The following is a 27,907-nucleotide window of genomic DNA, read 5'->3' as shown; positions in this document are numbered from 1 at the left end:
ATTATGGGCAACACATATTACAATGGTTTCACCTTCATGCTGTTGATATCTAAGGCTTCGCTGTTACTAATTCCCATGTACACGTTATAAACTTCATTTGCGTTAGTAGGCTCGAAAAATATAGTCTCGCTAAGATGACTAGGATAAGTGGCAATTGTAGTGTCCCTACGGTCTTGAGATGAAGAAATGATAATAAAATGTTTGTTAAAATATTCTACAAGTGCCCTCCCTTTTATTTCGTTGCCATTTACTAGCATAGATTTTGTGACAGAGTTATTTGCACGGCGACCTAGCCTAGGACATAGTTTAAAGCTTTCCAGGCAATATCTGGTGTCCTAGCTTGGACTGACACTAGAAAAAAGCTCCTGATAATAAAAGCCCCGTCACAATATGATGTTTTAGCTTTCCATAGCTCAGAGTTTAATCGGTTTCTTAGCTTTTTAAAGTGAAGGAGTGTACCTCTGCATGTGTTCGAAGGAATGTTTCATAGAGAGGATTTTTGTCCTTTATCATTGTGAAAAGTTCTCTTGTTACCCATGGTTTTCTTATCTTTCTCGTATTTTTTTTCGTGTACGTTTCGAGCGGAGAGTGCTTCGAATAGAAACGAAGAAAATGGTGAAAAAAAGGGTTGTACGCATCATTGACATCAGTTTTCCGCAGTACACAGGACCAGTCAAAGTTCATAATGTCGTGCTTCCAAAGAGGCATCTGTTATGCGCTGCACAGTAATAGACTCTTTCACATTGCTTCGCTTAACATGCTCATTCTGAAAAACGACAAACACCGGAGGGGTGATCGCTCACATCATCAGAATCAGAATCAGTTTATTCAATACAAAAAACGGGGTTAATTACATGGTAAGTATATACAGAAGGAGGTCCCGTAGTTAAAAACTGAAATGGGACCTCCTATGCATGATGACAAGAATTATTAATACAAACAAACAATGGCAACATGTAAAGTTTACGATAATACAGGTTTTTTTGAAAGACAAGGCATAAATAAAAAAAAATGCAGCAGTTAATGCATAAGAACAAGGTTGCAGATCACTGAATAATAGGCAGAACTACAAAGGGTGCTTTTCCAAGGCGATGAAAAGAATGCAGGAAATAAATATAGAAACACAGTTAAAGTTTAAAAAAAAAGAAAGAAAAAACATATACTACACTGAAAAATGGGAGTCGGATAAAGCTAAAAGAAAGCGCTTAAGTTCAGTATGAAACCGGTGAGATTTCAACAATTTAAAAGGAAATGGTAATGTGTTCCAGAGGGATATAGCTGAAAAGTGTAATGACTGCTTGCCGTAGTTGGTGCGAACGCTGGGTAATATAAAGTTCATATTGTCTGCAAATCTAGTATTATTTATATTAATAAGAGACGTCGTTGGTATGATGGTTACTGGAAGATTATTGTTTATGGCCCTAAAAATAAAAATGGCGAGGTTGTATTTAACAAGATCAGTCACATTCAAAATGTTATGAGCATGTAATAACTCACTAGCGTTAATGCTACGAGATGAAAATGTTATTAGACGAATAGCTCGATTTTGAATGACTTGCAATGACATTAGGTGACTGCTATAAGTGTTTCCCCATGATTCAATGTTATAGTTGATATGAGAATGAACGAAAGCATAATACAGTGACATTAGAGTAGAAAATGAGAAATAAGGTCGTGATTTAATTAGAGCGCGTATTCCATATGCCATTTTCTTTTTTACGTTAGCTATGTGAAGATTAAATTTAAGGTGGCGATCGAATTCCACACCTAAATAGGAGCAATTATGAACTGCAGTGATTAGGTGATTGTTGATGGAAATGGATTGACGGTGGTCAGGCGATCTCTGATGCGAGGTGAAGACGACAAAATTGGTCTTATTATGGTTAATCTGCAGCTTATTCTGGTCACACCACGCGGAGATTGACAGAAGATCTTCGTTTAGTTTACTTGTTAGTGTTTTTACACAATTGTTAGAATTAAATATAGTAGTGTCATCAGCGTACAGAATGCACTTCGATGAGGAGAGGCAACTAGGCAGATCATTAATATAAATTAGAAAGAGTAGGGGACCTAATATGGACCCCTGCGGTACACCTATATTAGTAGTAGCTTCTTTAGAGTAGCACCCAGAAATGTTAACGACTTGTTTTCTATCTTGTAAGTAACTGCGGATTAGAAGTAGTGGCGGACCTGTTATTCCAATGGCTTCGAGCTTAGCGCAAAGAATTGCGTGATCAATAGTGTCGAAGGCCTTAGATAGGTCAACAAATATGGAGGCTGCAAATTTACCTTCATCAATTGCTTTTTTAAGGTAATCAGTAAGAGCTATAAGTGCTAGATTAGTTGAAAAACCAGGACGAAAGCCAAATTGATGGGGCGAAAGAATACTAAATTTATTTAAATACTTTGTTAGACGCTTTTCGATAACTTTTTCAATGACCTTATTAAAAATGGAAGAACACAAATAGGTCTATAATTCTGCATGAGCGTGCGATCACCTTTTTTGAAAACAGGAATGACTCGACCGCGTTTAAGTTCACGTGGGAAGACACCGGTTTTAAATATGAGGTTAATGATAGCAGAGAGAACGTTAGCAATATGTTGTGCAATCATTTTAATATGGTAAGCGTTAATATTATCGAGGCCAGCGCTAGTGGCTTTAAGGGTCCTAATTATTGAAATTACTTCATCAGGCGTAGTTGGAAAAAGGAAAAATGAATGAGGTAGGCGGTTAAATGACATGTTACAGCATGAAGCGGAATCAGAAGTAGTATTGAAAAAAGCATCACAAAAGGCATTAGCAATATCAAGCGGATTACTGTATTCCCTGTTATTGTGAATGATCCTCGAAATGACGTTCTGGGTGTTACAATTTAAAAAGGTGTTAACAATTTCCCACTTTTTCCTAGTGTTATTACCACATTCTTCAATTTTATGTTCGTTATAATTCCTCTTCGCAATTCTCAGCTGAGCACAAAGTGAGTTGGAAAATTTTTTGTAACGGGCAAGTAGTTTAGTATTAAAAGGTTGTTTTTTAGTTTTTTTGTACAAATTTTCACGAGACCGCATTGCTTTCAGAAGGCTATCTGTAAGCCATGGGTTTTGCGGTGATGCTACCTTTTTTCTGCATTTTTGTTTATGGGAATGGGAGTTGAAAAGCAATGAAAGTGTCGACAGAAACTGTGAAAAAGCTGTTTGGGGGTCATTAGTTGATACAACATCCGACCAGTCAGTTTTAGTTAGACTAGTAAGGAAGATTTCTTTGTCAAGTACAATTCTGTAATATGAAGTGTTACCAAAGGTTGAGCGATTGCGAAAGCGTAGAACGATAGGGTAGTGATCGGTAAAGTCGGTGTTAACGATGCCTGCTTCCGGTGGGTCTGTTAAGTTCGATAATGCGTGATCAATCAAGGTGCCATCGACATTGTTAGGACAGCGAGTAGGGAGAGTAATTAAACATTCATACCCAAAACTATGAAAGTTGCTTGAATATTTAGAAGAATTAGATGAAGTGCTATCCAAGAGGTTAATGTTTATATCGCCCATGATTAGGCCATTGGAGTTAGCGCACGATATCTTTTCCATGGTTCGATCGAGAGCACTACAGAAATCAGTAACTAAAGAAGAGGGTGAGCGATAAATGCAGCCAAACACTAAGTTCCTGTTGTCTATACCGAAGACGGGTGAGTCAAATTCCACAAATACTGATCATAAGCTATTGTACCAGAAGAGAGCACACTCGTTTCAATATGCGTAATTATTAGATCTAGTGCTGACGCAGTACTGCATGGGACACGTGTTGCTGTTTCTATTAAGTTGATAAATCCACAGGAGAGAATCTTCATGTTGAAATTATGTACAGTAGCATTAAGGCCGTTTCACATGATACGATTTTCATTGCACCGGAAGTGGGATTTCCATCGCATGCGACGAAAATCGCAGTCACAGTGCCGACTCTGCAATTTTCGGCTGTGACCAACCGGTTGTCACAGCATCGCAACGTCTCAGCGATCGCTGCGATTTTCCGTTGAAATTGCGCAGAAAGCTATTTCGCGGTCTGTTTTGGAAAATGCCGTCTCGTGGAAGTGGATTGCTGAATCCGGTACGTACGCGAAGCGAGAATAAAAAACTTGTGCCGCAGATTCCATTCTCCCATTTCTACGCGTTCGTTAAAACGCTACGTAGCTAACAAAGTGCATTTTCCCCTTTGCTTCGTATGCTGTAGACACACCTATGCGAGTTCCCAATTCTACGAGGTGTTCCATACCCACGAGACGACATGGCCTTTTGGGGTCATCCCAATTTTAATTTGTTGAGGAGCATACAAAAATCGCACGTACGGAGCAGTTTAAATAACTGCAACCTCTGCCAAAGGGCAAATGACAAGGCAGCAAAGTACCCGAAGTTTCAACGTTGAGCTGAACAAGCGACTGTTTAGATGCATTTTTTTCCTGTCGGTTATCCACATGCGTAAGCTTCCCGATGCATCTTGAAAGGTTATCTTGCCTCACTTGCTTATTAAATTTGACATTCCAAGCGTGCAGGCTACCATAATTAATTTTCTACCACAGCATATTTAACTACATGGCTTGAATAAACAGTCAATTTGTTTTCGAATACTCCATGCACGTTAAGTTGTATCTTCACTGATGGCGAAATTTTTTTCCTACGCAGAAACCAATAAACTTTGAATATATTGTGGACTTTTTATCCTATTCAGACAGAGCGACACATAAAAGGCACATGAGACAACACACAGCACTGAACAAACAGCTGCGAACAGCTGTTTATGTACGTCATGCATAGGAACCGCCGTTGCGCACTCCAAAACAAATTTAATCTTCAAAACGTTTTTATATTACAAAACACACGTATTGTTTGGTCCTAATAAAGAGACGTCAATTATCTTATAACGCGCACATCTTTTTCAATACATTAAAAAAAATATGTGGCGTGTGCGACAAAACCTGGCAGCAACCAACCCTGGATGTCGCATCAGTCGCACTGTTGAAATCGCAATCATGTGAATTGAGCCCTCAAAAAATCGCATTGCAACGCGTGCGACTGCACTGATTTTTTTCGCTCCATTCACAGCATGTGAAACAGCCTTTATGGTCAAGCACATTGATATTAAAATCACCACTGCACAAAAGTTAACATTTATTTAGTAACGCATGTTCTAGAATCTGGTCGAAATAATCCGTAAAATGTTCCATGTTACCATTTGGGGGGTGGTATACCACTGAAATGATTTGATTTCGATTTTATGATGTTAGAACTTCATAATCATCGGTAACATCACTAAGATTAGGCAGAATGTGACATCTTTTCCACGCGAGAGTATAGATAGCGACACGGCCACCGCGTTTGTTAGGTCTGTTAAGAAAAAACATTTCGTAACCAGGCAGCTCTAGCATCTTGCTATCAGATTGATACCCTGTTTCAGTGAGCATAAAAAACGTAAATTCGGAAGAGAATTTAGAAGGAGAACGATTTCATCTTGCTTGTTACCTACCGAGCGGAAGTTAAGGTGCAAAGTGGTTTCACAGCTTGGGTCTTTTAGCTTCACCTGTTGTGGTAGGGCTAGTTCACGATTGGTCATTTTTGTTTAGTTGTTTTTTGATCGCAGAACAGAAAGACGACAGATTTCAATTGCCAGGTGAGCTATGATTATAGCCTGTTGCTGGCTCTGCATGACTGCTTTCCAGCGATAAAAGCTTGATAAGGTCTTTCTCGCTGGTTATCGGCACAACCGCCGAGCCGTCGAATTGGTTCATGAAACTCTTTCCTTTCTGTAACCACACAGACTTCCACTGATGTTCATACTCTTTTTTAACAGCAAAATCAAGCAGTTTCTTTTGTGCCCAGCAGAGGTGCTCATTGACGTATAAAGGACCAGCATTTTCCAGTCCAATGTCAGCGTTTTTCAGCATCCTCTTCTTGGCTTTCTAGAGGACGGTGTCACATTTGGCTCGAGATAGGAACTGAACTATAATATTCTACTTATCTCCCTTTCGTGTTGGTACCCAATGACAGGATTCAATGTCACGTTCATGAACTGACTCACTGATTACATTTCTTATCTTTGAGACTATGTCCACCACAGTAATAAACTGCTTGTGCTAACTTATGGCAATACTGTGTTTTCTTGCAAGCATGCGGTGCACCACCCCCTCCACTTCTTTTGCAGCCTGAGCATGGGCACAGCGACACGCTAGATTAAGGGAGGCGACGGCTGACGTGGCTGAGTGGCTCGCTAAGCCCAAACGCATGGTGCTCGGTACTCCAGCGAGATACGAGAACCCCACAATGTGAGAGCGTGGCTGGCTTCACTTTGTAGCGCCGATGTGAAGATACTGTCGAAACAGCATGAAACTGTATCTTTCGTTGCCGACTTTCAAATTCACCAAATGAACCTTTTTTTTCTCTCGTTTTCTGATTACCCAACAGTTCAGAAAATTTTGTGGCCCCTTCCCTGTAATAAACATCCATCGGCGACTTTACTATTTGCATAAAAGGCTCAATTTCAATACAGTCGAGTCCCGCTACAACGAAATTCATGGGACACATAAAAAATTCCGTTGTGGCGGAACTTCGTTCACGCGAAATTGGTATGTATATACGTACGCCAAACGGCAAAGCCGTGAACGAAACCGAAACAATCGTCGGGGAAATCTTCACGATGGCGGGGAGGGCAAAGGTTGAGACGTACCGAAGGCAGTAGATAAAGTGTCAACTTCACGAGAGAATGCATTTCGCGCCGCTGTTACAGCATTTTTCGTACATTGCGGCTGACGCCTAACCCAATGCGCGTGCCCGGCTGATCGCGAAACATTCATTTCGCGGCACATTCACCGTCGCAGTGAAGCAGTTTGAGTTATCACAATTCACTGCATATTTATTACAAAGTCAGCAAGGTTGGCAAGCTTGTGCTTACCGTAAGTTTTATTTGCCGAAGTCGGTCAGCCTGGATTTCTTATGCTTCACGGCAAGAAAAGGCATTACGCGAGTCTCAGAGTCCGTTAAAAGAGCCATCGCAATTGTCGTGGGTTCTGATAACTTTTCTGAGGAGGCAAAAATGATCCATTACTTTCAAAGCAGTCACCAGAGTCGGTGTGTCTAGCGGAGAGTCATTTTCCCCAGATAACGAGACGTTATCATCTTGTTGACAACAACGGCTGCGGCGCGGCCGCTATCTTGAAAGCAATTTGCGACGTGCGCAAAGTGAGTGCCCGCGCGGGCCTCATCTTCAAAGCAATCTGTGATGGGGGGAAAGTGCAACTAGTGCTGGTAGAGTCGTGTGCGCTGTGCTTTCGACGTTTAGTTCCCGGTGAAGCGAGAGACAGCACGGAGGTCAATTCGTTCATTGCTTGCCGCGTCTCACTCCAGCGTGTTGACACGGAGTTTCTGCGGTCATCGAGCGAGATCTGTTCATGTTTATCTGTGCGCGTGTGACACCGTGCCCGGTAATTTAGTTAGCGAATGTTACAAGTTTATACGGTCAATAAAACTACTATCTTTAGTGCGTATAGCTGTCGACTAATCTGCTATCACAACCGATGCTTCGCCTTGCAGGTGAAACTGCGAGATTTTTCCTTCTGCTTTCTGCTTCGGCGATCGTATGTGCCTTCTCCTCGCGAGAGAGAAATTTACGCTTCTTCGTTCGAGTAGCCATTTCGAACGGACACACATCACAGAAAACGGCAGCGATTGTGGTGATCCCCTGCAGTGTCACGTAGGCACTTGGTGATCACGCGTGGCTATGGATTGCAGTGGCTTAAACTGGTACTTTGAATTTGATTTCGTTCACGAAAACCTCATTCAAGCGGACATACAATCGTCACAGCTTTGAAAGGGCCTTCTAATTTGACTACTCGGCAGTTTCAATTTCAATTCAGTCCCAGTTTCGTTCTCGAAAAGTTCGTTGAAACGGAAATACTGAATAAAACGCCTTTGTTATGAAGGGACTTTTTTTGTATTACTTTCTATGGGCAGCTGACGGGGAATCGGAAAATCTTCGTTGTGGCGGAAATTTCGTTGTAGTGGCATACATTGTAGAGGGATTCGACTGTATAACGAAATTTAAATGCAACGAAGCAAATTACCGATTTTACTGACTCGGTTATATCGAGGTTTAACTGTACTTGCACTCACCTTGTACGTGCGCATGGCCAGCCTCCCTGTTGCTGTGGGGTCGTGAGCAAGCAGGCAGTTGACCAGGCCAAATGCCTGTTGCATAACTGCATCCTGGCGCAGGTCATCACGGCCCTAGAAGAAAACAGTTGGCCTCGAGAGACTGATGCGGTTTTCGAGACGACCGAGTGACACAAGTTCTCAATGCACATTTGTAAGCACAAGACGTGTCTGTTGCACCGAGAATATTGAGCGAGACATAGGTTTGGGGCACTTTCTTCACCACACTTTTCCATTATTGGCAGCACAATGGGAGGTCATTTTGCTAGTCATTATTAGATCTCTAGTGAAGTGAGCCGTGGGGTCACTTCACTAGAGATCTAATAATGACTCTGGTGCTACACTGTAATGTGCACGGTACAACTCACAAGCACAAGGACAACAGAAAGCTGTGAGGATACCGGGCCGACACCAGGTGGCAGAGTCGCAGGCACGAGACGGTAGGCAACTGTGTAGAGTAGCAGGATGGGACGGTAGGCAACGGTGTGTGGAGCGCGGGGAGAACGTGGAAGGCATGTGTGCGTGGTCGGCATGCGGGGAGCACGCGACAACGAACGGAGTGAAGTAATCGGCCGAGCAAACCACGTGTGGTGCAGTGGGACAGAACACAGACTGCGTGTGTGTGCGTGCGCCGAGGATTTCCTGAATGTACTTGACAAGTGGAGACCGGACCTAATATGGAGGACCAAGAATCGTCTAGTGCCAGTTGCGCAGCCTCTCCTGGAGACCTTCTTCGATCGTCCAAGGACTGTGGGCTTCGACCTCCGGGACCACTATGGAAAAGGAGAGACTTAAGGCTGATATTAATTAGCATAAATTCTGTGCACCACGCCACTCAACAACATGGTTAGGCCTGACGAGACAACCGGCATGGCTAGGCCCAACGAGACAACCGGCGCGGGGCCAGCGCTCAAGATCAAAGGTGCGCCGGTCCCACTGCCGAAATTCAGTGGCTACCAGGATCGACACTCGCCGCAAGACTTTCTGGAGAAGTACTCGGGGTACTGCATTATTGAGGGGATCCCCTCTGACCGCCGTTTGCAGTTGCTTCCAGCAGCGTTGCAGGGGTCAGCCAAACAATGGTGGCGGTTCTCAGGTGGGCACCCCGACTGGCAGTCCTTCACGTCTGAATTTATGGCCGAGTTTACTGCCGTTGACTACAAGTTTAAACTAGAAGCAGAGTTAGATCGGCACACTCGACATCCGGCAGAAAACCTCAAGCAGTTCATTCACGTCATTGCCGAATACTATGACCATATAGCGGAGCCTGTTTCAGATGCCAAAAAGGTAGAATGCGTGCAGAGACAAATGCATCCAACATTCCAAGACCTAACAGCCAGCATGAGCTTCGCAAATCTGCTAGAAATGGCGAAGGCGGCCGGCCCCATCGTGGAAGGCCCTTGGCATCGCCTGCGCTACGTGCCCCCGCCACCAATGCGTAATGCACAAGCAGCAGCTGATTTGGCCTTCGTCTATTCATCTCCGCACACCCAACTGCAACGCCCAACCAAACCCTCCCGACCCAGCAACGAGAGTGGCAGCTGGAGTCTGCAGCAGTTTCGGCTTCTGAGTGTCCGCGGTGAACGCCGCTTCGTGCTGCAGCCCCGGAGTGGAACCCCAAACCTGTGCCATACGCTCGCGCGCCGAACACACGGGGCAGCTACACTTCGGCACCGCAACAACTCGGGAGAGCGCCTCAGAACTTTGGGTTTCAAGCGACGCAGTGTATCCCGCGATTCGAGCTGCCAAACCGCAGTATCACGTGTCGGCAATGTGGCAGTTTTGGCCACATTGCATGTGAATGCGCTACTGCTAGACCACGCAGCCAAGCCTGCTGTCAAGCAGATTGCCTGGGAAATGGACGAGCGTAGCCACTTCTCCGGTCCACGGCTACACGACGTCCCTGCAAGTGCTCGCAACAGCTGGAAACAAAGAACCACTGCTTGAACTGTTCAGTGGTAACAGTGTCCTTTATGCACTCATGGACACTGGGGCAAGCGTGGGCTTAATTAATAGCTAGCCATGCCATCGCAGCGGCCAAGTGCGTGGGAGCTACCTTCATGGAAGAAGCACGAACCCTGAGGTTTGCTCAGGGCTGGTCACAAACTGCATAATCGGTTCACTGTCGTATTCGGTGGCAGGGTGGGTCCAGGAAGCAGCGTTTTCTTCGTTTGCCAGAGCTGTGTCACGATGTTGTCCTTGGGCGGGATTTTCTTGACGTGGCAGGTATTTCTCTCCACATGGTCACTGCACTCTGACCCATATGAGCTCGTCAAATTTAAAAAGGCACCCAAGCGACCATATGATCGGATGCTGGACACCGACCCCTGTCAGTCTGTAAGACAGCGTTGCAATGCGATAAGCAAGGTCAAGAGACTGATGAAAATGTGGCCAGCTCTCTACAGGCACTTTTTGCAGATGTGCAGGATGTATGCCACAATACCACTGAGTGCATGTAGACCTTCGGGAGGAGAAGAAGCAGAAACTTATAACATCCTTGCAGACCATAACGATATTTTTACCACTCTACCAGGTTGCACGTCCCTGGTGGTTCAAAAAATAGACACAGGCAGCCACCCACCAGTTACATGCAAGCTGCGCCCGGTTAACAGCCAAAAGGGAGAAATTCTTGATGGGTGTATCCAAGATTTGCTGGACCAAGACGTCATTGAGCCCTGCTCCAGTTCCTGGGCCAGTGCCCCTGTATTAGTAAAGAAGAAAACTGGAGGATATCGCCTTGCGGTCGACTACAGGCCCTTAAATGCAATCACAACTGTGCCAGTATACCCTATGCCCCGCACAGACTGGGTACTGGCTCAGCTCGGCCGCGCTAGGTCATTCCCGAGCCTCGACCTTGCTCAGGGCTTCTTTCAAGTGTCGGTTGCTCCCGAAGATGTTCCCAAGGAGACTGCATTACTGTACCATAGAGGAGTGTTTCAATTTAAGTGAATGCCATTTGGGGTAGGAGGTAGGCCAGCAACATTTCAGTCTCTCATGGACAAAGTGTTAGAAGGCATAAAACACAACTACTGCAAGGCATTTTTTGACGGTGTGCTCATTTATTAAGAGACTTTTGAGGACCACCTAGTACAACATATTGATGAGGTACTGTAAAGAATTAGCTCTGCAGGTCTGACAATCAATCCCGGCAAAGTTACATGCTGTGAACAGGAATTAAAGTTCCTTGGACATGTAATCTCTCCAGGCAAATGTCAACCTGACCCGGACAAGGTGCAAGCGGTTTCAGAGTTCCCATGCCCTAAAACAGTCAAGGAGCTCCAAATGTTTTTGGGCCTTGTGGGATACTACAGAAATTTTATCCCCTGGTTTTCTGACAAAGCCAGACCCCTGACAGCTCCCCTCAAGAAAGGAGCTCATTGGGTTTGGGGTGCCGAGCACCAGACAGCATTCGAGACTCTGAAGCTAACGCTGGCAGGAGAGGTGGCTGTGGTATTGCCTGACCTCAACAGGCCCTTTGTGATTGCAACAGATGTCAGCGGCACTGGCATATCGGCAGTGTTGTTGCAGGAAGTCGAAGGTCAACTCAAGCCTGTGTCATTTATAAGCAGGACCGTCAGCGCTGCTGAAAAGAACTATACTGTCCAAGAATGGGAATGCCTCGCTGTGGTGTGGGCTGTCGACAGATTCCGACCGTATGTAGAATTCACATCATTTGAGGTGCATTGTGACCATGCATCATTGGCTTGGATGTTTACAACTGCAAAGACATCATGCAGAGTGCGACGTTGGGTATGAGATTACAAGGATTCAAGTGTACCATAAGGCATCGTAAAGGACGGGCCAACATTCCAGCGGATGCACTAAGCAGGTGCCCAATCCCTGCTGCCGAATCTGCTCAGCCTTGTTTGGCAGAGGACTGGTTCCCAATTGAAGTGCAAGAGCCACAACAAATCATTCGTTTTGAACTAGCAGCCCCTGTTGACATGACTGATATGTCCTCCTTCACCGACACTGCAAAGTTCCAGTTGGAACAATGCAAGGATCCACTGCTGCTGCAGCTGCTGCAATACTTAAAGTCTGGCTTGCTACCTGGTGACGCTAAAGAGTCCAAGAGGGTACAGGACCTAGCTGATGACAGCGAAATCTCGAACAATGGTATCCTTATGTACACGGTTGGTTGCCTGGCTTTCCCAACACTTACGAGATATGGTACTGAAAATGGAGCATGACCACGCCTTAAGTGGGCATTTAGGCTTCTCTAAAACTTGCAAGCGTGTGAAGAGCCGGTTCACATGGCTTGGTATCCGCTCCGATATCTAGCATTACATCCGCAGCTGCCAGCAGTGTCAGGCTTTCAAACCTCACCGGCAAAAACCAAAAGGACTGACGGACAGTTCATGGGCCACCCATTGCAATGCAGCAGCTAAGTGTGGACCCTATTGGGCCGCTACACACAACCCCTCAGCGCCACAAGTACATCCTGGACAAGTTCACAAAGTTTGTGGAGCTTTTCCCGTTACGTGCGCCTACCTCCAAATTGATCATCGATTTGGTACAAGATTCGGTACAAGATTCGTCCGAGTCGACAAGACCGATCAAAACGGTAATGTCACACAGAACGAGGGAATGGCCACAAAAGCAGCGCGTGTTTTGTCTAGTGTGAAGAACGGGCCAATTAGCCGCCGATAGGCATTCGGACCATGTTGGATACGCAGCCACGAACCACGCCGTTTCAACAGCCCAATACAGTTAATAACCTCGGTCCAAAAAGCAAGGAGCTGTGACTAATGCCATAGAGCAAATGATTAGAATGAAGAAAATTCTAGTTGAATGGTGTGAAAGCAAGATGAACCTCATCTACAAATGCAAAGGAGATAAGGATTGTGGGGTCTCACACATGCTCTTGGGACAAAGGAACGAAAACACAGTAGTGCAAACAATCAAAAGGGCATTTATTGCACCTTTCATACACTAATGCACACTAGCCGAATTACAACCAATAGAAAATTCACACGGGCGCGCGACAAATCAAGGAAGTCCGACTCACCGAGACCCGATAGCGAGCGAATACGTTCGCCCCATGCTATGACACCATCGCCTAGTCGTTCACGTGTACGGTCCCGCAAACGGTGGCGCGCTCGAACGATCCGTGTTCGTCCATACCGGTGTCCTGATCTTAGCCTCGCACGACGGTCGCGCGAAGCGGGCCGGCGCACGTGCGAAGCGTTCGTCCGTGTTGGCCGCCGATCCCAAGCCCAAGAGAAAGTGCCCTCGACCTTTTTCTCCCAAGTCACCCCGCCGTTCGGCAGCGTTAGCATCCAACACTCGCGCCATCTCCCGCAATGCGCCGCAACCACCACGACCACCGCCGGGCTTAGCCACGCGGAGAAGCCGGACTACAGGAGACATGCGGGGAAAACAACATCAGGGGACGCGTGAGAGTCGCGCATCCCCACAGCCCCCCAACCTTAAATCACTACACATACTCCGGCGAAAAATGTCCACGTGCTTCCCATAACATGCGAGCCGACATTGTCTCTGGGGTTCACCGCTGGCGTCTGTTGGTCACAGCATCAGCTCTGCAGATTCGATGGCACGACTCCAGCACAGGACTCTGGAAACGGCGACGCAGAAGTCGGCACGAGCAAGCGTCGCCCGCGCCGACGCGCCCTGCCGGCGAGAGCCGCTGTAGCCGTTGGTGACTGCCAGCTCTTTTCCCAGCCGCCCAGGGCAGCGAGCCGGACACAGGCGGCCGCCGAACTGGCCACACGCATCTGCATCGCCTGGGGTAGCTCGATTGTAGTCCGGGGCAGCAGCGCTGACGATGTGCAGGTGACAGCAAACCAGGGGTGACTCCGCTCATGCTGCGTACACTCAACGCTCTCGACAAACACTAAAGTAGTGCAAGAGAGAGGAATTCGGCATACGCATCGCCCACGTGGTACGACGTTCAATTCGGCTAGTGAAATTTCGGACGGCATTTCAGATGCAAAGTTCACGTGAACAAAGCTTGCTTTCTTGAGTCGAACGAATAATTTCAATTCGTGCGAGGTGAACTAATGAGGGAAGCAATGTGCAACACCTCAACACCACGGCCCACCAGGTTGTGTTCCTCCAAGTGCGATAGGCGGCTTCGTAAAGCCTTAGGCCTAATGCGTCGCTATTCTGACAACCGGCATCAAAAAATATATATATATATTGCCACCTGGTGTTTTGAGCCAGCCAACAATCATCATTGGGTGCCCAGCAAGAACGGAGAAGACGACGAAGTCGAAGATTCCGCGCCAGCTGGAGAACCGTCCCCTTCGTGTCTAGCATTCTTCGTGTCTGGCTGCTGGTACTGTTGCTTGCGCTTGCCTTAGCGCGTGACAAACTGGTGGAGGTGCTGGGTAATCTAATCTATGCACCAAACCCCTCCGAGCAGCAGGAGCTCCAGTCCCGTACCGATGGTTACGCCTGTACACCGCGCCAGCAGAAGGATCCGTGGACAAGCCCCTGAGTTTGGACTCCTCCCAGAGACAATGGCAGCTCCGACCACCCCAACCGGTATGGAAGGCACTACGCCGATTCATTGTACGCTACTCAATCCTCGAACACCGAATCCCTTCCACGGTGCCATGCATGAGGATGTTGAAGATTGGCTGGTGCACTATGAACGTGTTGCCGCGTTAAACAAGTGGGACGATGCAGACAAACTGAAAAACAGATATTTCAGCCTTAACAATGGCGCACGTGTTTGGTATGAGAACCGTGCAGATACCCTAACTTCATGGGAAGAATTCAAACGCCGTCTTTTTGAGACGTATGCGAGCCCTGATTGCCGAGAACGAGCTGAGCGTGATCTCCAGTCCCGTATTCAAATGCCGAACGAAGGTGTCGCAATGTATGTCGAGGACATGACGCGTCTCTTTCGACGAGCTGACCCCAACATGTCAAAAGAAAAGAAGGTGCGGTACCTGATGCGCGGAGTGAAAGAGCAGCTGTTCGGTGGTCTCGTACGCAGTCCTCCCAAGACTGTGTCAGAATTTCTTTCCGAGGCCGTCACCATGGAACAGACTCTTCGGCAGCGGGCACCATCATACGAACGCCAAGTGAACGCTGCCTCACCTACGAACTTCTTCGGAGCTCTCGGGGGCCACGTCGATTTCTTCCGAGAGCTCATCCGTTCCGTAATCCGCGAAGAACTCCAGAAACTGTCGGTACCTTCACAGCCGACGCTCAGCTCTTTGTCCAGCGTTGTCCGTGACGAAGTCCAGCATGTGCTAAGCGAACCACCTTTCAACACGGAAGCTCAACCGGTAAGAACTAACAGCCCCCGTATGTCGTATTCGCAAGCTTTGCGGCAACCTGCACCACCTTCCTCCCCGTTTCGAACCGCGTCCCCGGCCATACTACAGCCCGACCAAGCGGCCTCGTATTACCACGACAACCGACAGGAGGCCCCAAGAAAATCAGACGTGTGGCGAAGCTGGGCATGTCTACCGACAGTGCTCATATCGAGAGCTCGGACTACGCGGATTCCCAGCAAACTCGCCGCGACCTAGGTTCGGACAGCGTCCTCCTGCAATTGAAGAATACGTTGCCCAGCAGCGTGGATCCTCATCAGCTCGACACCAGTCACGCTCCCCTTCGCCGCGGCGGTTTTCTCCGACTCGCCGTACATATTCGAGCGTGGTGCAGGGTCGGTCGCCCAGCCCGCGCCGGGAAAACTAACCACAGCGGCCTTCGGGGGCGAGGCCGCTCAGTCTGGATGTGCTCAAGGACCCCTGCTGACGCGTACGCGGATCGACGATACATCGACGACGACAGTACCTGCTGATTACGGAAGAAAAATTTCTTTGGACATTCCTGTATTGCTCGACGGTCGTGAATTGACTGCTTTAGTGGACACTGGAGCGGATTATTCAATAATCAGCGAAAAACTGGCCACCCTTCTAAAGAAAGTGACGACGTCTTGGAATCGAACGCCAGTTCGTACAGCTGGCGGGCACATTGTCACACCACTCGGCATGTGCACGGCACGAATAGAGATTCGCGGCTGTACGTTTGTTGCCAGCTTGAGCATTCTCCCTCAGTGTTCTCGAGACCTAATCATCGGCATGGACTTTCTCAGGGAGCACGGAGCTATCATCGACATTCGCCAACGCCTCGTCACTTTCTCGACAAAGAGCGCCGCAGCGACGACCAACACCATCCACCCTCGAACACCTCTTCGTGTTACCGACGACGCTGTCACGTTACCACCGCGTGCAAGTGTCGTGGTTCAAGTGGCATGTGACAGGCTCTTACACGGTGAAGCGGTCGCAGAAAGCAATCACTCGCTCCTGCTTTCTCAAGGTGTTTGCGTAGCAAGAAGCCTTATTGATCTTCATGATGGCCACTCTGAAGTTCTTGTCACGAACTTCAGCTACGAACACCGCCACCTTTTCCCCGGTACTGTCATCGCCTACGCCGACCCAATCGCCGATGTCACTGAATGTTTTGTTTCCGAGGCAATTGGCACTGCTGAAGCACCTTTACGCAACGTCAACATTAGTCCAACGCTTCCTGAAGACAACAAACAACCCTTGCGCGAGCTGTTACTCGAGTTTCACTCTTGCTTTGCACGGTCGTCGAAGATACGTCAAACGGCGATTACGAAACACCGTATCATCACCTATGACGACGCGCACCCCATACGGCAACAGCCTTATCGTGTTTCCCCAACCGAACGACATGCCATTCAAACGCAGGTGAAGGAAATGCTTCAAGACGGCGTAATACAGCCTTCATGCAGCCCCTGGTCATCGCCAGTCGTGCTTGTTAAAAAGAAAGATGGCACGCTTCGGTTTTGTGTTGACTACCGGAAGCTAAACAACGTCACAAAGAAAGACGTATACCCGTTGCCTCGTGTCGACGATTCTCTGGACAGGCTGAGGCGCGCGAAGTATTTCTCCTCTATCGATCTGAAAAGTGGCTACTGGCAAATTGAAGTAGATGAGCGGGACCGCGAGAAAACTGCCTTTGTTACTCCGGACGGCCTTTACGAATTTCGAGTACTCCCTTTCGGCCTCTGTTCCGCTCCAGCCACATTCCAGAGAATGATGGATACCGTTCTCGCTGACCTCAAATGGAAAAGCTGCCTCGTCTATCTCGATGATGTCGTTGTCTTTTCGGAATCTTTTGACGAGCACCTTCGACGCCTTCGGAATGTACTCGAAGCCATTCGATCGGCTGACCTTACCCTCAAGCCAGAGAAATGTCATTTTGGTTACGAGGAACTGAAGTTTCTCGGACACGTCGTGAGCGCGGCAGGTGTTCGGCCCGATCCCGAGAAGACTGCTGCCGTAGCTGCTTTTCCAGCTCCAACAGACAAGAAAAGTGTCAGACGATTTTTGGGCTTGTGCGCATATTATCGACGCTTCATTGAAAATTTTTCGAAGATTGCAGAGCCGCTATTTCGTCTTACGCGTGACGACGTGCCATTCCTCTGGACTGATGAACAACAGACCGCCTTTGCTGAGCTACAACGTCGATTGTCTTCACCTCCCGTGCTTGGTCATTTCGATGAGGACGCCGACACAGAAGTACGCACTGACGCCAGCAATATCGGTCTCGGAGCTATCCTGGTGCAATGGCAAGACGGGACTGAACGAGTTATAGCCTACGCGAGCCGCACTCTGTCACACGCCGAGTCCAATTATTCCACCACAGAGAAGGAGTGCCTCGCGGTCATTTGGGCTACTACAAAGTTTAGGCCGTATCTCTACGGGCGGCCATTTAAAGTTGTGACCGATCATCACGCTTTATGCTGGTTGGCCAACCTTCGAGACCCTTCTGGACGATTAGCACGTTGGAGTCTACGACTCCAGGAATTTAACATCACCACCGTATACAAGTCAGGCAGAAAACATGAAGATGCTGACACGCTATCACGAGCACCTGTTGAATCTGAGAATCCTGACGAGGAAGATGACAGCGCCTTCCTGGGAGCCCTCAGCGGGCCGGATCTGCTTGCTAAACAGCGATCGGACACTGAGTTAAGGTCCATCATCGATCACTTAGAAGGCGGCATCGCGTCCATTCCTCGCTCGATTTCGCGACGGTTGTCGTCGTTTTGCCTACGAGAGGGCATCTTATACAAACGAAACACAGGTGCCGGCGACAAACCACATCTTCTAGTAGTGCCTCAAGCCCTTCGCGACGACATTCTATTAGCCTGCCACGACGAGCCGACATCTGGTCACTTGGGCTACTCAAGGACTCTGGACAGGGTACGAAAACTGTACTACTGGCCTAGACTGACTGCTTGTGTCAAACGCTACGTGAAAGGATGTCGTAAATGCCAGCGCCGCAAGTCACCCCCCTTCAAGCCTGCAGGCCTTCTACAACCCATCGACCCTCCGCGTACGCCGTTTGATCAAGTTGGAATGGACCTTCTTGGCCCATTTCCCTTGTCTTCCTCCGGCAATAAGTGGATCATTGTCGCAACCGATTACTTGACGCGTTACGCTGAGACGAAGGCACTACCACGCGGGACAGCATCTGAGGTTGCCCAGTTTTTTATGCATCACATTGTGCTTTGGCATGGCGCACCGTCATTCATCATCACTGACCGAGGGACCGCATTTACGGCGAAGCTCCTGGACGACATCTTCAAGTTGAGTTACACGAGTCATCGAAAGGCCACTGCATACCACCCTCAGACTAACGGCTTGACAGAAAGACTAAACAAAACACTGGCAGACATGATATCTATGTACGTGGATGTGCAACACAAAACGTGTGTCGAAATCCTGCCGTACGTAACGTTTGTGTACAACACTGCCACGCAGGAAACTACACGATTCACGCCGTTTCGTCTCGTTTATGGTCGAGATGTCCAAACTATGCTCGACGCCATGATTCCGTATGACGACATCGATGAGCTCGACCAGTTAGCTCCTGACGTTGAGGAGTACATTCAGCGCGCCGAGGAAGCACGTCAACTGGCCCGTGTGCACATAAGACAGCAGCAGTCTACAGATGCAATAAGGTACAATCTCCACCATCGACAAGTTACCTATGAGCCCGGCGACCAAGTTTGGGTTTGGACCCCCATTAGACGGCGAGGCCTCAGCGAGAAACTCCTGAGCAAGTACTTCGGACCGTACACAGTACTAAGGCGTGTCAGCGACGTGAACTATGAAGTGATTCCTGACGGAGACCTGCCATCGTCCAAGCGCCGATTACCCCGTGCAGAGATTGTACATGTCGTCCGCCTCAAGCCGTATTTTACACGGTGATGTTCACATAGTGTACTGTTGAACAAACTTTTTGCTGTAGTCGCGTCGTCCTCCGAAGAACTCCTAAGCGAATTTTTTTTTTCCGACCACAGAACGTATTTTTTTGCCTAGTGTGGATGTCCGTATCTGGGCTAGCACGTTTACATTTTTTTTTTGTGCATCTTACCTAATTTGTGTACTTTCCATGTACGTCTTCTGTTTGAGCATCGAGTCGATGCTTCATTGGGAGGGGGAATAATGCCACCTGGTGTTTTGAGCCAGCCAACAATCATCATTGGGTGCCCAGCAAGAACGGAGAAGACGACGAAGTCGAAGATTCCGCGCCAGCTGGAGAACCGTCCCCTTCGTGTCTGGCATTCTTCGTGTCTGGCTGCTGGTACTGTTGCTTGCGCTTGCCTTAGCGCGTGACAATATATATATACATCACCCAAAATGGGCACAACAGGCAGCCATGAGGAGACGTTAGCTCTGTGAGGTGGTCCTACCCCACTCGGTGCACACAGCGTCCGAGTTGACGGTGCCCACCATCCCAGACGGTGTCGGAGCGCCCGATGCCAGGCCGCAATACCAGTCAGCCCGTAGCGGCACCCGTGGCCCGCGGCCCCCCGGCTCACTGAGCCGCGACTTCCGAAGTCAAAGAGAGAAGAAGCTATTTACATAAGAAATTCGGACCACCCACGAGGTTTCCGTACTCACTCGCTTCAGGCTTGCCAATGCTCCGCGGCCGCTAGGCCTCGCTCTCCCAGGAAGCAGACCACGTGGCTCTCGTACTGACTTGTACTCCAACAAAACACTCGCGAAAAGGCTTAGCATGTTGAAAAGTTCAAACACGCTACAGCAACCGTCGCCTCGCTCAAAAAAGCACACCGCCGACACTAGCGATCAAAATCCACGCTAGGACTACGCTTCAGTTGAAACATCTCGAACCGAGCAAAACTGTTAAAATTATCGTCCGATGCGCCAAGAGCCCCACCTTGGGTGCCAGATGTGGGGTCTCACACATGCTCTTGGGACAAAGGAACGACAACACAGTAGTGCAAACAATCAAAAGGGCATTTATTGCACCTTTCATACACTAATGCACACTAGCCGAATTACAACCAATAGAACATTCACACGGCAGCGCGACAAATCAAGGAAGTCTGACTCACCGCGACCCGATAGCGAGCGAATACGTTCGCCCCATGCTATGACACCATCGCCTAGTCGTTCACGTGTACGGTAACGGGAACGGTGGCGCGCTCGAACGATCTGTGTTCGTCCATACCGGTGTCCTGCTCTTGGCCTCGCGCGACGGTCGCGCGAAGCGTTCGTGCGTGTTGGCCGCCGATCCCAAGCCCAAGAGAAAGCGCCCTCGACCTTTTTCTTCCAAGTCACCCTGCTGTTCGGCGGCAGTTAGCATCGCGACACTCGTGCCATCTCCCACAATGCGCCACAACCACCACGACCACTGCCGGGCTTAGCCACGCGGAGAAGCCGGACTACAGGAGACATGCGGGGAAAACAACATCAGGGGACGCGTGAGAGTCGTGCATCCCCACAGGATAAAACGAGCTTGTACAGGCCAGTTACAGCAATGTCGGTGATATACAGAATGGCAATGCAAGACATAAAATTAGAACTGTCGAAGTGGGTGGAAAAAAATGATGGACTGGGGGAACTACAGAATGGGTTCAGACCAAGCAGACGCTTAGAGGATAATATTTGTCTGCGCTCGTAGTGTCATGTGCATTTATTTCGTGTGTCCTCGTTTTTTCGCGCAATTTTAAAAACGTCTAAAAGCAATGAACCAACTAGTCTGCCAGAACGTCCTACCAGAGGATAATATGTTTGTACTAACCCAGTGCATAGAGATTTCATAGCTCAGAATATGAATAGCATTTATAGATATTATTAGAGCTTATGACAACGAGTTATGGGATAATATAAAGCACGAAGGCATAGATGACAATTTCCTGGAGCTGGTGAGGGAGATATATAAAGACAACCGAGTACAAGTTGTATGGGAAGGCCGAAAATGTAATGAAATTGTGGAATTTCACCAAGGACTGAAGCAAGCATGTCCTCTGTCTTCATTGTTGTTCAGGCTTTATCTTCAGGGCATAGAAAAACTGAAAAACAGTGAATTAGGGTTTGATTTATCGTACATGCTTAAGGGAAACATGGTGCAACAGAAGGTCCCGGGACTGAAGTATGCGGATGACATAGTGATGCTAGCGGACAATACAAGAGATTTACTGATACTTGCAAATATCTGTGGCAGTGCAGCGACAAATCTAGGCCTTAGGTTTCGGAATTCAGGAAAAAATTAGGAATTATGATCTTTAATGAAGAGACGAATTGTTATGTGGTGTCAATTCAACAGTAAGTCATACCTATAGTCAAGCAAAACAAATACTGTACATCGGTGTAGACATAAACGAAGGAAAGACTTACTCAAGCACCCACCAATATACAGTGTAGACTGCTTATGTTGTAAGTTGCTGGAGTCGCTAATATCTGCACTATAAGCGGTACTGCACTATAACCAAAACAACGATTTTCAAGCCCTGCACGTATGCAAAAGATGTAGAAGAAGGATGTAGACACGCTTTGTCATATCGCACGCACATCGCGATTACGTTTTCGCCAGTGAGCTGGCGAAAACATAATCGCAATGTAGTCGGTGCTCTTCAAGCTCGAGAGCTTTGCACCGAGTCAAAACGAAACAACTGTTTGCCGCAACCGCTGCGGAAAAAACCGTGGCCGCCATCGACGTGATTATGAACGGCGACTTTGCGGTGCTGAAGGCACGCGCCCGGTGCACGCACCGAGTCGTCGCGATTATGAACGGCGATTTTGCGGTGCTGAAGGCACGCGCCCGATGCACGCACCGAGTCGTCTAGTCGCTGCAACAACTGGCCGTCGAAACCGCGGTCGCCATCTATGCGATCATTGATGGCGACTACGCAGTTTTTTAGGCAAGCGGCCGACGCGCGTACCGAGTAAAAACAAAACTACTGTTCGCCGCAACCGCTGCGGAGAAAACCGCGGCCGCTATCGACGCGATCGTGGATGACGACTACGCAGTTACGAAAGCACGCGGCGGTAAACGCAAGAATACAGGCTTTAAAGAGACAAATAGGCTCGAAGCATTCCGGCGTTGCTGTCATTCACGTACGATTTCAACTGATGGCTGTGGCGATGCGGACTCCGCCGCTTCGTTTTGGTTGGACGCTAGCGCTGTTCTTGCTCTTTTGTGTCGCACATTTGCGGCGCTCCTCGCTCACCGAGCTCCGAAAGTAGTCCGAATTAACCGATGCGCTGTCAAATAAGTCCGAATTAACGAGAGTTTGATTGCATTGAATAATGCATACGCTGGCCGGCAGCACGCACCTTATTGAGAAGCGTGCTCGCTGCTGCCTTTGTTGGCGAGATTTTCCCGCGGAAGCCGCATTATAACCGGTATTTCGTCTCACGCGGCTGCACTGTAAGTGGTATGCGTATACATGGAGTTCTGTGGGAGGGTAAACGGGAGTCGGAAAAGACCATACTATATCCAGGCGCGGATCCAGGGGGGATGTCCGGATGTCCTGACCCCCCCCTCAGATTTCTGCATCGCCCCCTCGCTGACAGGGGGATGGCCCTGTCGCAAAAAAAAAAATATGGCCATCAGCATTCTTCAAAAGTATTTTTCGCGAGTACCAGTGGTATCAGCCATGCATAGAAGTAAAGCTAGCTCGCTCACAAGCTTAGTTGTATTCCGTAGGAGTGTGGTGTCGCGAAGTTGCCGTAGTTATTTTTTCTCATGAACACCTTGGACCTCCTTACGCCTGCCGTGCCTTACTCGTCCCGTCGGTGGCGTCGAATGAACGAGGGGACGTCCCTTTTGCCAAACACGCCGAGGTTCGCTCGAGCGCCTTCGTGCCTGATTAACTTAGTTTCCCTTGGGGTGTCAACGGTTGCCTCATTGGCTGTCATCGGTTCCGCGACCAACCTGCTTAATGAAAGAGATCTCTTGCTGAAGTGTTCATATATAAATAATAACAACTAACAGCTAAACTAAGAACTACGCATAGGCAACTTTTTTTTTTTACTGTAGCACTCATTGTGATCACAGTTACACGTTGACAATAGCCAGTACGAGCACAGTACCGTTCGTACGCTACAAGTTTTTCATTGTAACTTCGCAGTTTTATTGTCGTACATTAAACATAGGAGGCTCAAGCCCACCGGATCCGTTTGTCTGATTCGGCGTTCTCGCGGAGCGGGGCGAAGCCTCGAGCCGCGGCTGCGAAGTGGGGGAGCGTGACGTCAGCGGCCAACGCCAGCGCGCGGGTCTAGGATGGCGTCGCGTGGTTAGAGAAACGGGAGCAGATGCGCGCCTTGTGTAAAAGGATGACGTCGCGTGGGAAACAAAACATGAAGACGCTGGCTCGCGCTCTCGCCTACTACGCCACATCGTTATTCTTGTAGGTGGCGTCGTGAGTCTTCATACGCGGTGATTCGCATATCGTAAACAACCAGCGCAGTGGTTGTTGCGTTGGAGCGGACCGTTACGCCCGTATTCAAGAACGTTCCTCTAGTCAACACACCACCACGACTCAAGAGAGAAGATGGCACCGCCATCCCTCCACAGAAGTGGTCACTGAGCTTCATGATCATTCACGGGAATTCATGAGAATTGTCGCGTCTTTATTCTCGATTATTCTGCGCAGTACGACAATTGAAATTTGGAGTCTGATATCTCGGAGCACGGACACGCTAGAATAATTCTTCCGACTGATACTGTGTAGAAACTCGACTGTCTCTAAGTTTTCAATACAAACATACCCACCTACTGCAGTCAACGAAAAATAATTGTTCCATTTTAGTTAATTGGACTGCTCACACCGATTATTATCATCTCACTTTGTGCCCCCTTAGCCACATAACTTATTTGCACAGGTGGTATTCGCATGCCTCCCAGTGCCTAACTTTAAGAAAACCATAAAGCTTAGTTTTGAACACCCTGTATTTTCAGGCGCAGCCGCCAAGCACATGGCTGTATTGGGTAACGTCCTTTTCCTATAAGCTCGGAGAAACCGATATCTGGCTTCGCTACAGGTCTTCTTCCTCTTTCTGGGGTTTTACGTGCCAAAACCAGTTCTGATTATGAGGCACGCCGTAGTGGAAGGCTCCGGATTAATTTTGACCACCTGGGGTTCTTTAACGTGCACTACAACGCAAGAACACGGGCGTTTTTGCATTTAGCCTCCATCGAAATGCGGCCGCCGCGGCCGGTATTCGATCCCGCGATCTCGTGCTCAACGCCTGAGCTGACTGAGCCACCACGGAGGGCTACAGGTGTTGCTTTAGCCGTATAAAACGGGGGTTTATCGTGAGGAAAAACGGTAAATTTCGGTAAATAAGAAAGACTACTATCATGATCATCGCCATCATCATCATTGACAGAAGCTGACCCCCCCCTCAGAAAAAACCTGGATCCGCCCCTGACTATATCCGGTCCTGCACTATAAGCGGTTACGTTATAAGTGGTCTATACTGTAATCTAAAAATAAAGGGGAAGCGGAATGCAGCAATAATTGCATGCAGCTCTGGGGCCACAATAAGCATGACGTGGTGCGTGGAAAGGTGTAATGTTGCAGCGCCAACGTTCGCAAATGCTATTCTGTGCTTAACCCTTTCAAACGCCACTTGATCCTGTTGATTGAAAACTTACTTTCACCACATCTTTTGCATCTTCGGAATCATACGAAGTGTACAGATGCAGAAAAGATTAAGGATTTTCAATTCTTTAGTGAGTTTTGCCAAGTTTACAAAATGTGGACTCCACGCGAATAACTCCCTATAGGAACATCGAATATGAGATCATCAAATATTTTGTGTATTGAAAAGCTTGAAAAACACTTATCCAGCCGCTTGCAAAAGTATGCCTGGTGCATGACATTGTGAAAAACAATGAAAGAAGTGAACCCGCTACATACAACAACATGCTGACACCGAGCAAAAACACCCAACCGTCTATCTTCCCACACATTTTACTAAAACATGTTGCACATGTTAACCAAAATTGTAGCAGAGTTCAAATCATAAGTGTTTCAAGATATATGCGACACATTTTAAATATTACTTTGGTCAGTGCTTTTGCTGTTGATGCACTATCTAGGTGCACACAATAGTGTACATAGCGTCTGAAAGGGTTAAAATCGCATATCTTGTCGGGGTTGGAAGTTAACCAAAGATCAGTACAGGCCTGTTGGCTTTGGGAGCCCACAGTAAAACCTCAAGTGAGGCAGTGCAGGGTGACATGGGTTGGGCCTCTTTTGAAGTCAGAGAAGCACAGAAGAAAATTAGTTTTGAAGAAAGGCTCAGGAACATGGATGAAAATAAATGGGCGGCTAAAGTGCACAAGTATTTCTACATGAAAAGCGTGGACACAGAATGGAGGAAGAGGTCAAGGAAGTTGGCAACCAAGTACAGGATAATCGAAACTGTAAATAGACAACCAGGAGTCATCAGAAAGTAAGTGAAAGAAATAGAGACCGTGAATTGGATGGAAAGAATGGAAACAAAAAGGACAATGGAGATTTACAAGAATGCGAAGAAAGAAATTAGAAGGGAAAATCTGTATAATAACACAAAGGGCAGTGCCTTGCTATTTGAGGCTCAAGCCGGTTGCCTAAGGACCAAAACATACCGGAGCAAATATTCGGGACTAGATCAGGCAAGTGTATGCTGCAGTAAAGATCCAGAAACCACTCAGCGCATCCTAATGGAATGCGACGGGATACACCCAGCGAGAACCGTAGGTAACCTTGCAGAGAAGCGCTTGGATCTAAAGTGGGTGGAAGCACCAACCGGTCAGTAGCCGAGATGAGCAAGAGACATTTAGGGTACAGTAGAACCCCGCTGATACGTTTTTCACGGGACTGTAAAAAAAACGTAAGAGCCGGGAAACAGGAAAAATTTAGAAATGGGAGTAGTGTTGAACTGCACACAATATTATTTTAATAATAAGGTATATGTTTATTTCCAGGTTCAACTGGAGGGTTTTCTGGCAAAAAGCTGCATGCCCAGCTTGACTGTGTCCAGAAAACCCCTACAAGCAGTAGCACACGAGTGGTACAGGAAATCTATTTTAATTCTTACATGTGAAAAAAAGTCGTAGTTTCGCCAGACAGCCGAAGTATCGATTGCGATAGCAAATTAGTAGACAGCTATACAAAGTAAGAATAGCAGTTTTATCGTCCGTATAAACTTGTAAACATTCGCTTATTACCTATATTAACAAGCATGGTGTCAGCGCCCACAGGCAAACATGAACACATCACACTCGATGAGCGCGGACACGCGCTGTCAAACGCTAAGTGCCGCTGCAGAAGCGATCGAAGTGATCTTCGTGCTGTTGTCTATCGCTTCAACGCAAACTGAGCGCCGAGAACACACAGCACGGACAAAGCTATGAGCCGCCGACACACCTACACTGCGTAGACTCTGCCCCCAATGCAGATCGCTTTCAAGATACGGCCCGTGCGACCGCGCGCCGCCGCGCAGTACGCAGTTGATGCCAGAGCACAATGCTGCCTACTATCCCTCGCTCCCTCGCCGGTGCCTCAAGCGCAACGAAAGAAGGCGCTTCCTCCCTGCTTTTCTATGTTGCACGTGCGAGATTTAGACGCGGTCGTCGGCTCTCCTCGCCCGCTTTCACTCACACATACAGCATATGGTGTGCGGCGACGGCGTTATCGCCCTTGGATTTTATACGGAACATCTATGGGCCAAAACCAATTTTAGGGCCCCAACACGTCATAGACACCATCTTTAGATAGCAAATACGGATCTCAAGGGCCATACTTTTGCTGGCGGAAACCGAAAATATGTCATAAGTGTCGCCCCTGGCACTTTGGGCGGCGAATGCCATCGTCAAGCAACCAAGCCAAGCGACATGAAAAGTCAAAATGGCCGCTCGGGCCGGCGCAAGGTGGCAGTTCGCAACGTATGGTGCGGGAACGGTCCCACAGTTACGACGTAACAGTGGGGTTACCAATGCATTGGGTTCTATGGGAGCTGTGCCGGGACCGGCCGAAAACGACGTAGCAGCTGGGAAAATGCAGCACCCAGGAACGTAACAGCGGGGTTACTACTGTATTGGTGGAAAAAAAGCAAGGAATAGATTGATAGGACAGTATCATTACAGGCATAGGTAGCGGCACAACGCAGACAGAGAAGTTTTGATGGGGAGAAAAAAGAAGGTTAAGGAGACGTATACAAAAATGCTAGAATGAAAATTGTGTATAGCATAACTCAAGCAGGCTAGGTGACTATTTGTCACTGCCCTGTTTCAAAGGGGATGCCAATAAATAATATTATTATTATTATTATTTTATTTCCATCAACTTGGTGGAAGAGGCTGCAAGTAAAAGCTGCTCCAGTAGAGGCAGCTTGACGAGGCCTGCAGCCCCCTTACAGAGTATTGGGCAACGACAATTCATACATGTATACACAGG

At 47.9% G+C, this 27,907-nt stretch overlaps 1 protein-coding gene across 1 annotated transcript in view; it reads right to left on the bottom strand.

The window, feature by feature from the left end:
- LOC119461848 (serine-protein kinase ATM) overlaps nt 1–27,907 on the bottom strand; it is a 754,892-nt gene that overhangs the window by 51,904 nt on the left and 675,081 nt on the right. Inside the window, exon 58 of the mRNA XM_037723219.2 lies at nt 8,155–8,268. Coding sequence (XP_037579147.2) covers nt 8,155–8,268 — 114 coding nt within the window. The remainder of the gene's footprint in view (nt 1–8,154; nt 8,269–27,907) is intronic.

This window comes from Dermacentor silvarum, chromosome 8 (genome assembly GCF_013339745.2).
Source record: "Dermacentor silvarum isolate Dsil-2018 chromosome 8, BIME_Dsil_1.4, whole genome shotgun sequence".
NCBI lineage: Eukaryota > Metazoa > Arthropoda > Arachnida > Ixodida > Ixodidae > Dermacentor > Dermacentor silvarum.
Note: the sequence above shows the minus strand (reverse complement) of the source record. Positions and strands in the feature narration are given on the sequence as shown.